Source organism: Ctenopharyngodon idella, chromosome 17 (assembly GCF_019924925.1).
Source record: "Ctenopharyngodon idella isolate HZGC_01 chromosome 17, HZGC01, whole genome shotgun sequence".
NCBI lineage: Eukaryota > Metazoa > Chordata > Actinopteri > Cypriniformes > Xenocyprididae > Ctenopharyngodon > Ctenopharyngodon idella.
The window spans coordinates 15192720-15207809 of NC_067236.1; the positions used below are offsets into that span (position 1 = coordinate 15192720).

Here is a 15090-nt window from a genome sequence, read left to right on the forward strand (position 1 = left end):
ATAAAAGTCCCAACAGCAAAATTGGCACTTTATTCAGAATTTAGATTAGAATATAGAGACATTTCATGTTTGAAGACCTATGTTGGCATGCTGAATGAAAATTTTATTCATAGCAAGTTTATAAAAATAAAATACAAAATAATTCCAACTGAAAAAACAACAACAAATAAACAAAACAGAAAAAAAACACTGTACAAGGCATTTATGATACAAATAAAAATTAACACAAATAATTACAATAATGTACAATGTCCCACCCCATAACATTCTTTTGTACACTGTACATTTAACTTCATAAATTGTGAACAACAATATGCAGTAAAAAAAAAAAAAAAAGATAAATAAAAATGATACAGATGCAAAACTAATCATCATGTATCGTTTTCTTTTCTCAGACTGTTACATCATTATGTCATTTTGAGACAATTAATAATAGAACAGTAATAGAGAAATCCAGGCTTTGCAACATTTGCAACTTTCTAGTTTTGTTCATTCCCTTCAGATCCTTCAAGATGAAAAATCATCGTACTACACAGATAAACTTTCAGTCCATTGCTATAACAATAATGTGCAGTTTAACTGTTCAAAATATAGACAAACACATGGGACAAACAAGTTAAGAAAAGAAACTCAATGATGTGTAAATCTGTTTTTGAATGGTCTGGTTTAGAAGAGATAAAACCAGTATACTAGATTACAGTATACTAGACTAGCATTTCACTAAACGCTAAATAGATTGATGTTATTTTACAGAAGGTGAAGGGGTTTGTCAACGAAATGAAAAACAGCATTTCAGGGTGTCCAGGAAAATTCTGTGCTGTTTTCTTTGTTATTTAACAGTGATCTGATGAACATAAAACTTTGACAGGTTGAAATTTGCCTGTAATCTACTTCGGCCAAAGGATTTATTGCAGTGATGGTAGAAAACAGCAGTTTTAAGGTGACTTGACCAGACAGTGTCTTAGGGCAGAGTGGAGATCTTATTTTAATATAAAAGGTTGTGATTGCAACTGTCAATAGTGTACAACTAAAGTGATGCTATATTGGGGGGAAAATCATGCTACTAATGCTTTTTTTAATCCCTAAATTTCATCTGCCATGAGAAAATATTAATATTTTTACGATGCCATTTGCTGATGTCCCACATGCTCTGGTAAATCACCTACCAGATTACACCGGCATACACAAATGCAGCCAAGGATTGAGTAGGTACACAAACATTCGTTCTGCAAATGCTGATATAAAGTTAAAACGAGGGTAATGACCTAAAACACAAACCAGAGGACGGATAGGAAAACAAATATGAAGTCCCTATTTACAAGCTGACAGTACTTATCAGGCTACAAACTCCAGGTATATGAAAACTTGTAAGCTGTGTTTATTGTACATTGCGGCATTTTGTTATTTCTCTCTAGCTCATGCAAAGTGTTGGCCTTCTATGGGAAGTGGAAGCTATATTACAAGCGGAAAAGGAAGACGGCTGTGTATGTTAATGCTCCAGTCTTTGAAGGGAATTAGCTGCATGCTTTTTAAAAATAGGTATTATTATTATTATTAAGGAATTATGAAACACATAAAACTTCAATAGGAGTGACAAATGGCAAATTGCAGCTAAAAAATGCTGAGGTTTTGTAATGTAAAAGTAATCTTCATTCAATTTTTTTCAACTGAATATCATGTGGCACATACAATAAAACTATGTTTAGTCAGTGATATTGGCTACTGTATCAGTATTAGTACTCTTACCTTAAATTAAGAAAATGTAAAAGTATTGCAATTTTAAAACCTTCTCCTTTAACATTTAGTTTTTGACTGATTGTTGATATTGTAAGCAAGGAGAGTAGTCATTTTTTGATATGCAAACCAAGACACCCAAAGAGAATCTGCAGACTTTTGCTTAGAATCTGTAAAATGGGTTAACAATAGTAAATGTTTGATGGATCTGAAAGAATTCAAATCTCATTGGTAGCTGACAGCAGAAATCAAATTAACGAAATATTTGATATTCAAAAATGCTATCTAGTTTTAAGGACGTCTGTAGAGTTTTATGTTAAGTATAGCAGGCACAGATTCTGTTCGGGCCTGCAAATAACCAGCGGAAAAAAGCTCCTCTGGTGTTCCTCTTGCAAAGGGACAGGTCAGAAATGGTCTACGCAAGTACACAAACGCAAATGCTTGGCCGGCCCATTTTAAGCACATGGTCCCATTGTACATACTAAGTATGACTTAATTTCTTCTGTGGAACACAAAAGAAGATCTTCTGAAGAATGTTGGTAACCAAACATTTTTGGTTACCAATGACTTCCATTGTATCAAAAAAACAACAACAAAAAAAACAGATATTATTTTCTTCTATGTTCCACATAAGACCGAAATGGTTAACATGATTTCACCAAGTATAACATGTTTCTGGATCAACATCCTTGTTGATCCTGGAACAACAATCAGATTTGAGGGATAGTTTTTTAGTTTATGTCAAGTTTAGGCTTACAACAGAGGTTAGAGGCTTCTACACCATTCTTATTCACCTATCATTTCCCTCTGATTTTAGGGATAAATTATGGGTAGGGTTAGGTTCAGGGGTAGGGATAGGGTTAAGACTTTGTTTTTGGACAGGAATGTTATTCCATGATCAACAACGGATGTTGATCCAGGAACATGTCTTGCTTGGCGAAATCACGGCAACCAGAAAGGAATACAGTTTCGGCAACAACATGAGGGTGAGTAAATAATGACAGAATTTGTAAGCCAACTCAGGAAGGTTCTCTTGTAACCGTTACTCCATCATGACGGTAGTTAACCTGAAAGTAAAACCCTGACCGTTCAGGAACAGTAATGACTGAATTTTCATTTTGTTACTTGCGTAGAGTACATTTCAGGCCACCTACAGCGGCTGACAGCTGCCACAGCAGAGAGCACAGAAAGGGTTAAGGATGGCATGATCTATCAGTGTACCTGCCACTGCTCGGAGAGGGCTGCAATGCAGCGAAGCCCAAATAAATAACATAATATATACTATAGTACAGCCGAGCTTGAAGCAAATCTTATGTAGTTCATGAATACATACAATCTTCTTCATTAAAGCTCTGGAATGTTTAAAAGAAAAGAAACTATAAAATACAAAAGATCCAGCCAATCACCATCATGTACTATATAACCTCCCATGTTCTGAAACTGACTTTAGTGTTCAAAGCAGCATCTTGAAATTGAGGCTACTGATGGAGAGAAAACAAAGGAGTTGCAAAAACTGCCGATGTGTGACGGAACGTGAATCTAATTTTTTTTTAGCTATATAGAAATTGGGACACTTGAAACTCAAATATCCCACTTTCACTCATTCACTTCTTCTGCTAGTGTCTAAAACTTGTAGTTGACTATCTGCTCAGCTTGCTCAAGCACCTGAGCTCGCGGATGGCCGATTTGCCCCGTTGGGTGTGCATGGTGGCGGCGCGGGCCTGTCTCCCGCAGCATCCTTCCTGTGTGTGAGGATAAGAGCGGCGCAGAGGAGGGGAGCCAGAGAAACTGGGTGGAGAGCGGCTGCGGGCAAGACAGCCCCCGCGATGCTCGTGGCGGGATGGGGAAGAGCTGACGGAGCGTTGCAGTGAGGAGGAACTGCGGGGAGAGGCGCTAGAGCTGCGCTGGTGGAGGTGGTGAGCAGCAATGGGACTGACGAACACATGCCTCGTGCCCACATGTTGGGGGGATGAGCAGCTGTGGTGCGGAGATCCACGAGGTGAGCTGGCCATTAGCTGGGCCAAACAGGTCAGCAGGTCTGAGTCACTGGTGCTTCCGGTAGAAATCCTGTACCGCCGTAGCCTGAAGGAGAAGTCAAACAAAATCAAACTATGCTATAGCATGAAACTGATGAAGAAATAAGGGTGTTTTCACACTTGAGTCCTCTTTAAAAGAACCAAATTCAGACTCCTTTAAGTGGACCAAGTGGACCTCTTTACGTTCACACTGTCCCTGTCTCTGAAAGAGGACTCTGATCCTTTTTTGGTCCACTTAAGTAGGAATGTGGTCTCAGACCTCTTTGTGTTCATACTGTTGCTTTTTGGATCTAGTCCAGTGTGTGCGCTCGTAAAATATATATCGTATGTATCAAAAATTTTAAACTGGCATCTCTCTTACACAATTTGGAAGCGGTTGAAATTACAGTAAACAAGTGTACGTTGTGAACGAATAATTTGAAGTGATCTGCCAGAAGAAGCAGCCATGATGAACAGCCAATTTGTATGGAGGCATCTGATGCCCAAACTACATTAGAATTCGCAAATGGAAAAATCAAGTGAGCCTGGATTGATTTGTGTTCACAATGGACATTTTTAGCGAACCGTACCATTGGCTGAAAGCGGACCGTACTTAGAACACCTCCTGAGATGGTCTCGGTTCGCTTTTTAAGGGGTCTGAGATCGTTTATGGGCCAAAAATCACGCAAACAGTGCTCAGATCCCTGAAAAAGACCAAGTGTGAAAACACCCTAAGAGATGGTTGTCTAGAAAGTCGTTCATTTCTGTCTGGGATATAGATTCTGATAAACCTAATTATCTCCAATAACTATATGTTGGCTTTGCTGAGCCAAAATAACTACCTTGCATCCACAGTGGAGCGGCTAGGAGGTTTTCCTGGTGGTGGACGGGGCACTAAGTGTGCAGTGATGGTTTCCGCACTAGCTGTAGTAGGGGTAACTGGCCGTGGTATCTTGCTCTTCCGTAAAAGTGGACTGGAGGAAGAGGACAGTGATGGAGCATCATCTCCATGACGATCGGAACGAGAACCCAGAAGTGACTCGTCATCTTGAGAGCGTTCAGAAGAGGCAGAAGAAATCTGGTCCCGCTGCATGGCAGCCATGATGACACGCCTGTCGGAGGATAACGTCGGGGAAGCAGAGGGGGAAACTGGAATGTGGTGAACCCTCCTCTGGAACAACTTCTCTTTAGCAGATCCAGGTGGTGGGTCCAGAAGGCTAGATGGTTCTAATACTGGGATACGGCTGTGCCGATGACTGGGGTCTTGTTTAGGAATGGAGGCTGGAGAAGAGGAGCCATTTCTTGTAGGACCACCTTCCTTTCCCTCCTCCAGAGAGCACTGGTTGGGCTCTATGGAGTGGAGTGGAAGCTGCTCGTTGTTGTCTCTCTGTGTGTCTAAAGGTGGTGTAAGACAGCTGTTCATCATAACTGGGCTATGCAGAGACGGAGGTGTGCGTGGAGACGGCACCAGGCTTGGCACTGGGCTTGAAGGTTTCTGAGGGCTGTTCCCATTTAGCAAAGGATCCCCCTCAACATTAGAGGGGCTGGTGGGCTGGAAAGCAGCCTGCTCCTGTGGGGAGTTGATGTCAGCTGTGTTGTCTTGAGGATGGATCTCATTGTTACCATTATCAGTATCACGTCTCTCCAGTGGAACACTGTCAGATGCAGATTGGGAGGACAGCACAGAAGGTCGCTGAGCCGTCAGCTGAGAGAGGGATAGAGAAAATTAGCAATGTATTACATAAACGTTCAAGTCCTTGATGTCACCCGGAGGTCATAAATTCAGGTTCATTCTTGATATGAATGCTTGTATTGGTAACCAAACATGCCTGCATGCAAATAGAAACTGATCTTTTACAAACCACACATAACATCTTATTGTTAGTGAAGAGAAAATGTCCATAAGGTATTAATATTCTTTAGACCAGGGGTGTCAAATCCAGCTCTAGGAGGACTAATGTCCTGCAGAGTTTAGCTCTAACCTGTTTCAACACACCTAAATGGAAGTTTCTAGTAATCCAGAATCCTAGGTTTGTTTAATTAGGGTTGGAGCTAAACTCTGCAGTACAGTGGCCCTCCAGGAGCAAGATTAGATACTCCTGCTTTAGACACCTTGGAAGAAAACCAAAACCTGACTGGCAAAGGCTTAAACAGCATAAGAGGTGGTTAGTCACATATTCAGAGGAATGAAAACACATAAGCTCTGTTCCAAAACCTAGTGACTGGAACTCTCTAAATAAGCATTACCTCTGTGTGGCCTATAGTTAGAGTTGGACTTGTAACCCGAAGGCTGCGGGTTCAAGTCTCAGTACCGGCAGAAATGTAGGTGGGGGGAGAGAATGAACAGCGCTCTCTTCCACTCTCATTACCCACAACTGAGGTGCCCTTGAGCAAGGCGCCTAACCCCCAATCACTCCCCGGGCACTGCAGCAAAAATAGCTGCCCACTGCTCCGGGTGTGTGTTTACGGTGTGTGTGTGTGTTCAATACTCACTGCTGTGTGTGTGCACTTGGATGGGTGAAATGCAGAGCACAAATACTGAGTATAGGACACCATACTTGGCTACGAATCACTTTCAAAAAGTCAAAACACCAAGCTACAGTAATTCTAACACACAGTAACTGAGAACTGATAGACATTTGTAATTGCAGGCAGACTATCTCAGACTTGCCTATGTGGTCCTGTTTTTACCAGGCAGACCCATTTAATCAAGACACCATCTACAATTTTTTCCTTTGCACTTTGGTCAAGGAAAATGAAACATTAATGGTGCAAACTTAAATTTCTATAAATGTTGTAATTGTTCCTGTTTTTTAGTGCTTTTTCACTAATCTTGTTGCAATGCATTCCAGGATTGTCTGTGATGCCTTCTTAGAATATGGTTGAGGTTTCTTAAAAAGCAATATACTCTTTATGTCTAATTTTTGGAATGTCCTTCTTGTTAGAAGCATGCCTTTTTATGCCCTAAAATTCCATTAACCCTGTTGAAAAAAACAGCATATGCTGGTTAGGTACATTTTGAAGCATGGCAGCTGGTTTGAGCTGGTTTATGCTGATCCTTAGTTGGTCATGAGCTGGTTTAAGCTGGTCTTTAGTTGGTCCTTAGCTGGTCATGAGCTGGTTAAGTACTGGTCCTAAGCAACTAGCTCCAGCTCAGGAGCAGCTTAAACCTGTTCATGAGCAACTAAGAAACAGCATAAACTAGCTCAAATCAACTTCCATGCTTCAAAACATACCTAACCAGCATATGTTGTTTTTTAAACAGGGAAGGTAGGGAGTTCACTTGGTTTACTAGGAACAGAGCTATTAACATGGCCCATAGTTTTAAGGACACAACATTGACAGAAAACTTTACAGGGCATGCATAATGGACAGAACAATATTCCTGGAGTTCTCTGAGGAGAGAGCACACCAAAAACAGCATAACTTCAGTGTTACAGTCAAATACAACTACAAAAACAAAAAAAGAGCATAAAGAATGTAGGAAACGGTAAGACTGGAGAGAAGACATGTTTGGTGGGCAGAGGTGGTTGAAGTTATGGGAAGCACGGAATGGGAGTGCCTATTCACCTGCTGAAGCTGAGCGCGGGTGATTCGTATGACTGAGGGGAACTTGGTGTTTGCAGCAGTAGCTGGAATGGCAGGAAGTTTCCTGCGTCCAGGCGAATGGGCGGCACAGGGTTGGGAAGGTAGTGGCAGCGAGGCGTGGCACGAGGAGGTGGAAGAGGAAGGGTGCTGTTGGTGGTCTGCAGATTGGCTGCGGCGCATCCCGGGCAGGGCGCGCTGGTGTAGGGGGTCCGATAGGGTGGTCAGGAGGGTGTGCGGGCTAGGGGAGCGCAGGTGCAGGGGGCTGCACGTCCTTGCCACAAGTTCCTCAGGTTGGGATGCAGGAGAGGTGGGCAGCTAGAAAAGGAAATTGGGGAACAGTGGAAGGGAGGCGAAGAGGGTTTAGTGAGGTGAATCAGGTGAGTCAGGGACAATGAATGGGTAGTGTTGATAGAGAAAAGTAAAGTAAAAATACTGATTAAAACAAATAGAAAGATAGGAGGTAATGAAGGAATGAGAGGAAGCAAAATGGCACAGCAGCATACATGTGGGTAGGAAGGGTGCAATTTCTAGAAAATTCAATTACGTCTTCCATAGACCTAAAATGAAACTTTCAGAGTCAGTTATGAGCTCAAATCTGCAGCATACTAATAAAAATAAACCAGCTCTATGTGGTTTTACAACACTCCTCCCACAGACAGTGTCATGACCTAGGCAGTGAGGATACAAGAGCTCAGGTAACAGGATCAGCTTAACTCAGACTAACGTAAGCTTACATCACAGAACTGAGGCTGAGCTGTCTGTATCTCATTACTGTAGCTGATAGGCGAGCAGCCCTCAGAGACCACCTTTATCCTGCCGACACTAGTGTGTGCGTGGCATAAGAAGTGTTTGCCTTATCTAAGACATCCAAACAGGGCAGCTGGAAGGAAATTTTCAGGAGGGGTGTTAAGTGAAAAACACTAATTACTGTAATGTTTACATTTATTAAAACTAACATATTAATCAAAAAACAGGAGATTAAAACCTTATATTGTGTACCATTTGGTAACACTGCAGCTAACAGACATCCATTTAATCAAGTAGTTTATCTATCTATATCTATATCTATCATCAAAAAGTTGATTTATTTCACTAATTCCATTCAAAAAGTGAAACTTGTATATTATATTCATTCATTACACACAGACTGATATATTTCAAATGTTTATTTCTTTTAATTTTGATGAATATAACTGACAACTAAGGAAAATCCCAAATTCAGTATCTCAGAAAATTAGAATATTACTAATGACCAATACAAAGAAAGTATTTTTAGAAATCTTGGCCAACTGAAAAGTATGAACATGAAAAGTATGAGCATGTACAGCACTCATTACTTAGTTGGGGCTCCTTTTGCCTGAATTACTGCAGCAATGCGGTGTGGCATGGAGTCGATCAGTCTGTGGCACTGCTCAGGTGTTATTAGAGCCCAGGTTGCTCTGATAGTGGCCTTCAGCTCTTCTGCATTGTTGGGTCTGGCATATCACATCTTCCTCTTCACAATACCCCATAGATTTTCTATGGGGTTAAGGTCAGGTAAGTTTGCTGGCCAATTAAGAACAGGGATACCATGGTCCTTAAACCAGGTACTGGTAGCTTTGGCACTGTGTGCAGGTGCCAAGTCCTGTTGGAAAATGAAATCTGCATCTCCATAAAGTTGGTCAGCAGCAGGAAGCATGAAGTGCTCTAAAACTTCCTGGTATACGGCTACGTTGACCTTGGACCTCAGAAAACACAGTGGACCAACACCAGCAGATGACATGGCACCCCAAACCATCACTGACCGTGGAAACTTTACACTGGACCTCAAGCAATGTGGATTGTGTGCCTCTCCTCTCTTCCTCCAGACTCTGGGACCTTGATTTCCAAAGGAAATGCAAAATTTACTTTCATCAGAGAACATAACTTTGGACCACTCAGCAGCAGTCCAGTCCTTTTTGTCTTTAGCCCAGGCGAGACGCTTCTGACGCTGTCTGTTGTTCAAGAGTGGCTTGACACGACAGCTGAAACCCATGTCTTGCATACGTCTGTGCGTAGTGGTTCTTGAAGCACTGACTCCAGCTGCAGTCCACTCTTTGTGAATCTCCCCCACATTTTTGAATGGGTTTTGTTTCACAATCCTCTCCAGGGTGCGGTTATCCCTATTGCTTGTACACTTTTTTCTACCACATCTTTTCCTTCCCTTCGCCTCTCTATTAATGTGCTTGGACACAGAGCTCTGTGAACAGCCAGCCTCTTTTGCAATGACCTTTTGTGTCTTGCCCTCCTTGTGCAAGGTGTCAATGGTCGTCTTTTGGACAACTGTCAAGTCAGCAGTCTTCCCCATGATTGTGTAGCCTACAGAACTAGACTGAGAGACCATTTAAAGGCCTTTGCAGGTGTTTTGAGTTAATTAGCTGATTAGAGTGTGGCACCAGGTGTCTTCAAAGTTGAACCTTTTCACAATATTCAAATTTTCTGAGATACTGAATTTGGGATTTTCCTTAGTTGTCAGTTATAATCATCAAAATTAAAAGAAATAAACATTTGAAATATATCAGTCTGTGTGTAATGAATGAATATAATATATAAGTTTCACTTTTTGAATGGAATTAGTGAAATAAATCAACTTTTTGATGATATTCTAATTATATGACCAGCACCTGTATATATATATATTTTTTTTTTTGGGGGGGGGGGGGGGGGGGTTTCCAGTGGTGCTTTAGGCTAATTAGAATGCTATGCTTTAGTTGTATGTATCAGATTAATTAACAAACTTTGACTAGTAGGTGGCGAACATCATAGTCATGATGGCCACAAACCCGGGCATACAAATTTTGTTTTGTTTTTGATAGATTAAAGTGTTGCCAAGATTGCCTCAACTTGGTAGGGATTACACAGTTTTCATATAAATTATTGCAAATTTAAGATGGCACTGTCACCATACTGCTCAGGTACCTTCGGGTCATGGTACCCATGACACCTTCCAAAATTCATCTTGATAAGCCAAAGCATTGCCAAGATAGAGCCTCACGTCCTGTTTGGCACCTTTGTTGACAAACTCATCCATTTGTAAACTTTTCCGAGGTCTAAAAATCACGTGACCACATTTTGGACTGTAGACAATTTGTAGAAGCAACAAAAACAATGTGTTTTCTGGGCCATAGTTACCTGTGTGAGGGCTCCTTCCGCCAGTGCCTCACCAGGGCTGGTGGGGGTAACAGGAGGTCCACCAGCAGTAGGGAATACACAGAGCTCCAACCGGTCCATCCTTTGTGGGCCCTGGACTGTGTGAGGCATGTGAGTTTCTCCTTGTATGGGACTAGGAGTGGATTCTTTATCCGGTGATTCATCCATTGGCTGCAAAACCTCTGGATCCTCTTCACACTCATCTGACGGGCTACTAGTCAGTTTGGCCTCATGACCAGGGCTACTTCCTGCTGCCTCTTTGAAGTCCTGCAGGTCAGAGCCCTTCTCTACCATCACCCAATCATGCAACTCAACATCTTGTAGACCTGAGCTCAGGTTTAGAGCAACAAAGCCACTGTTGGCTGCACCGTTGCCCTGCTCAGGAGATCCTGGTGAAGCAGGCTTGGGCGTGCCACCGCCAGAGCGGAATTCCTCGTCATAGTGCCAAACACGATCTGTGTGACTTCCGTTGGACATGGCCATGCCAGGGACACCATCAGCTTCCCTTTCCTGTGCTGTACCAGGTGGCTGCTTACCAGAACTGGTAACAGAAATCAAAAGAAGGCAGACTAAGTGTCCAGAACATACTGAAAAGTTGCTGAATACTTGAAATAATGCAATCTTGAGAGAAGAAGAGACTTACCAAGCCTCCACAAAACGCTCAGTGTTGGGTTTAGGCTCCAAAGTTAGCCTCTTCTCCAGCTCAAAGCTATGGATGTTGCGCAGTTTCCTCAGAAGAGGAGTGTCTCTATCTGAGGGCACCACCTCTGACCGGACTCGCACTGGTGAACCAATGCTAAGCCCTGCACGGGGACTCTGATTGCCTTGGTTGCTATGTTCATCCTCTGTTGCCATCTAGAAGAGAAGGACAACAGAATATGAAACCTGCACCAATAGACAATAGTGTGTAACGGTACATATATTCGTCCCAAACCGTCACGGTCTGGACATCACAGTTTGGTGCATATGGTCAGACGACGAATACAGTCAGTCACAGGTGATCCACACTCCAATCCAGAAGGAGGCACGCACGGTAATGCACGGCTGTTTGCTAACCACCACAACAGGAAAAAGAGCAGAAGAAGAGACTATCGATGCACCAACCCAAAACAAGGGTGTTTCTCAATACCAAGTACGCAAAGTATAATTTGAAATGACAACCCTGTCTTTTTTTGTTAAATGTCAGTTTTAATGACCAATATCCATTATAAAAGTATAAGTATAAAGTATAAGAAGCTATACAATAAAAAATAAAGACAAGCAAACAATTTAGTCAAACGTACAAAGTACAACTACCTCAGGGGGGGACTAAATGCCACTAGGTGGAACAAACTGTAATTTGAACTACTGTCTGTTCAAAATAAATGAAAAGAAACCTATCATTGGTGATTTGTTGCTTTTTCCTGTTGTACCAAACCCATATTGACCCCAAAACCAAGGTACGTACCAAACCGTGACTTCTGTGTACCGTTACAACCCTAATAGACAAAGACGTATGGGATTGATTCAGTTCATGGTACACATTCTGGTACCTTCCAGACAGCAGGACAAATTCTGTTCCGGTTGCGATCCAGGTCCTCCCAGACATCAGTCTCCTGGTTCCTGAGAGGAAGGTGCGAAGATCCAGGCAGATGCTCGGGCCGAGCATTGTCCCCATCACTGAGCTGCTCATCTTGCAGAACTTCATCTGTGTTCTCCTTCATATCTCCAGGCACCATGGAGGCATTCAAAATGCTAGAAGAGAACAGAAGTACCAGAGTACTCTTCATGGTGATACCACTACTAAGAAAATCCAAATGTTTGAGAGTGAGTTCAACAAAAGTAAAGCAGTCACATGACTTACCCCATCTGAGCTGGTGTGAGGCGTGTGTGATGCTGTGGCGTGTTTGCCGCAGTGGTGATTGTCTGTGGGCTATCTGAGCTCATCCTTTCCCAATCATACGGGTCATTTTCCACTACGTTGTAGGTTCTCATGCTATTCTCAAAAACGGTTCTCAGTAGCTAGAGTGGAGAGATAATTTTCAAGTCAGATCGACCAATAACTGCTGGATATTACACTGATTTTTTTTTAAAAGTATCATATTTTTTTTACCTGATAGTCAGGTTTGGTAAAGTAGTCCAGATTACTGATGTGGTCCAGAAAGACATTGAAGTCTGGGGGCAGGTGTTTCAACATGAGCCGATGATCGTACGTCTCTTTTAATTTCCCCACTTGCTCCTAATGCATAAATATATAAATATTATCATCACTTCACAACAGACAGGAATATGCTTTTCATAGCACTTCTTCCTCCAGCCTGATCAGCACCTTGTCTTTTATCTTCCTCCAGGGTAGTTGCCCGACCAAGAATTCCACCAGCATGTAGAACAAAGACCACAAGTCATCATGTCTTCCCATCTCCTGTGACAGTAAGACCAAAACAAATCTGATCAGACCACAAATATCCTGGTAATTGAAACACTGCCAACAACATCTGAGACTGCAGAAACAACAGAGCAAACAAGGCAGATTCTTACCTTGTTCTTGTGGGCATTGACTGAGGCGTATCGTACTGTACCTCTAAACCCTGCAACAGGACGCGGCTAAGAGAGAAAAGAATCTTACAGTATACAAATATATAAAACCCAGTGACAGATAAATTCTATAAACAAGCACAGTCAGAAAGACCGTATTAGAAATGACTATTGATACTGACCGGTCTGACTTCTTGACAGGAGTTTGTAAACTGGCGTGCCAAACCAAAGTCTAACATGTAGCATGTTCGACATGTGCTAGGGAATCGGCCCATGGCAAAGTTGGACTGAAAACAGTGTGAACAAGCCATTCATTACAATGAGGTTGTAATCTTTTAAGTAAAAAATATACTTTTAAACATCCTATTAATATACTAACTATACAGTATACTTAAGTATACTTCTACTTATTTACAACACAGAAATATATATATTTTGTAAAACAGCTAAAACAACAATTCTTACCGGTTTAATGTCACGGTGTAAAAAGCCCACTGAGTGGATGCTCTCGATTGCCTCCAGTATCTGCAGACACAGTCTGAGTGTAGTGCTGACTGTGAAAGTACCACGGTTCATGCTCCTCCTCAGATCCGCTAAATTACGGCCCTGCAAAAGCCAAAAAGGCAACAGTTAATTGTTTTGGCTACAAATATTTGATCAAAAGGGAAGTTTGATATAAAGCCATAAATAAATGAACACAGATTACAAAGTCTGTAGTCATAAAATTCATATATAAATTACAACAAACAAAAAGAAAAATCTACATCTTAAATGTATAAATAAATTAACGTATGCTGTAGGTAAGAGATGCATTTACCTAGTGTATGTATCCTATGCTTTAAGGCAACGGTTTCCTTATGTGTCACATAGAAGCTTTAACCATCGTTATTGTCCATTTATCATCTTTATAGCTTTCTGTGTATATTACTGCACTCTCATATTAAATACAACTATTAGGTGAGCCAAATCATCATCATAAATTAACTGTAATATTAGGCACACATTAAATGGTTAGTTCACCCAAAAATGAAAATTCTGTCATCATTTATTTACCCTCATGTTGTTCCAGACCCGTAAGACTTTCATTCATCTTTGGAACACAAATTAAGTTATTTTTAATAAAATATGAGCGATTTCTGTCCCTCCATTAACACTCCACACAACTACCACTTTGACGCTTCAAAAAGTTCATAAAGAGATCGTAAAAATAATCCATATTTATTAAGCGGTTTAGTGCAAATTTTCTGAAGAGACTCGATCACTTTATAGGATGAACAGATATAATTTAGGCTCACATACACACATTGATCAGCGAACATAAACAGAAGCTCAACCAAACTTGCTTGACGCGTTCACTGGTTCTTGCGGAAGCTCAAACGTGCTGCGTAACGCACGAGAATGAACCTCATTTGTTCTTGCAGGTCACGCGAACATGCTTGAGCTTAAAAAAATGTGGACTAAATCGCTCAATTCATATGGATTAGTTTTATAATCTCTTTATGAACTTTTTGAAGTCTCAAAGTGGTAGTTGCGTAGCAGTCTATGGAGGGACAGAAATCGCTCAGATTTTATTGAAAATATCTTCCAAAGATGAACTAAAGTCTTTGGTTTGGAATGACATGAGGGTGAGTAAATGATGACAGAATTTTCATTTTTGGGTGAACTATCCCTTTCAACAAACACGTTACTCGTCAATCAGGCCTCACCTGAAGTTCCATGACAACATAGTTAAAGCGATCATTGCGGCCACATCCAACAAACCGACAAACGTGATCTTTTCCTGAAACAGCAATGAGATGACACTTCATTAGACAACATATCATTATAACTCATTTCACATTCATAGAGGCCAACCAGTCATAACAGAAGTCGTTTACATATAGAAGTCTTACAAGTACAGCAGCAAAAAAGCCTGTTTAGTTCTAAGGATCAAAAAGGTGGAAAATGTTGTTTGGTACATGACAAACATATAAGTGGACTTCAAAGAGAATCCAAAATTGTATATGACAAATAGTAAATAGTAATTTTGCTTCTTTTTCTGTCCATGTGATCCTTTACTCCTCCTCCTATT

At 41.3% G+C, this 15090-nt stretch overlaps 1 protein-coding gene across 3 annotated transcripts in view; it reads right to left on the bottom strand.

Moving 5' to 3' along the window:
• Positions 1–82: 82 nt before the first annotated feature.
• ttbk2a (tau tubulin kinase 2a) overlaps positions 83–15090 on the bottom strand; it is an 18993-nt gene continuing 3985 nt past the window's right edge. For 2 of the 3 annotated variants that reach the window (XM_051869000.1, XM_051869001.1), the window contains exons 3-15: positions 14726–14799; positions 13485–13625; positions 13202–13306; positions 13023–13088; positions 12814–12906; positions 12598–12723; positions 12349–12506; positions 12038–12239; positions 11149–11360; positions 10488–11046; positions 7320–7652; positions 4592–5454; positions 83–3816 (exon numbers count right to left, since the gene is read on the bottom strand). In XM_051869000.1, the coding sequence (XP_051724960.1) occupies positions 3375–3816; positions 4592–5454; positions 7320–7652; positions 10488–11046; positions 11149–11360; positions 12038–12239; positions 12349–12506; positions 12598–12723; positions 12814–12906; positions 13023–13088; positions 13202–13306; positions 13485–13625; positions 14726–14799 (3374 nt within the window). In that variant the 3' untranslated portion in view covers positions 83–3374. The remainder of the gene's footprint in view (positions 3817–4591; positions 5455–7319; positions 7653–10487; positions 11047–11148; positions 11361–12037; positions 12240–12348; positions 12507–12597; positions 12724–12813; positions 12907–13022; positions 13089–13201; positions 13307–13484; positions 13626–14725; positions 14800–15090) is intronic. The other variant, XM_051869002.1, reaches the window with a different exon arrangement.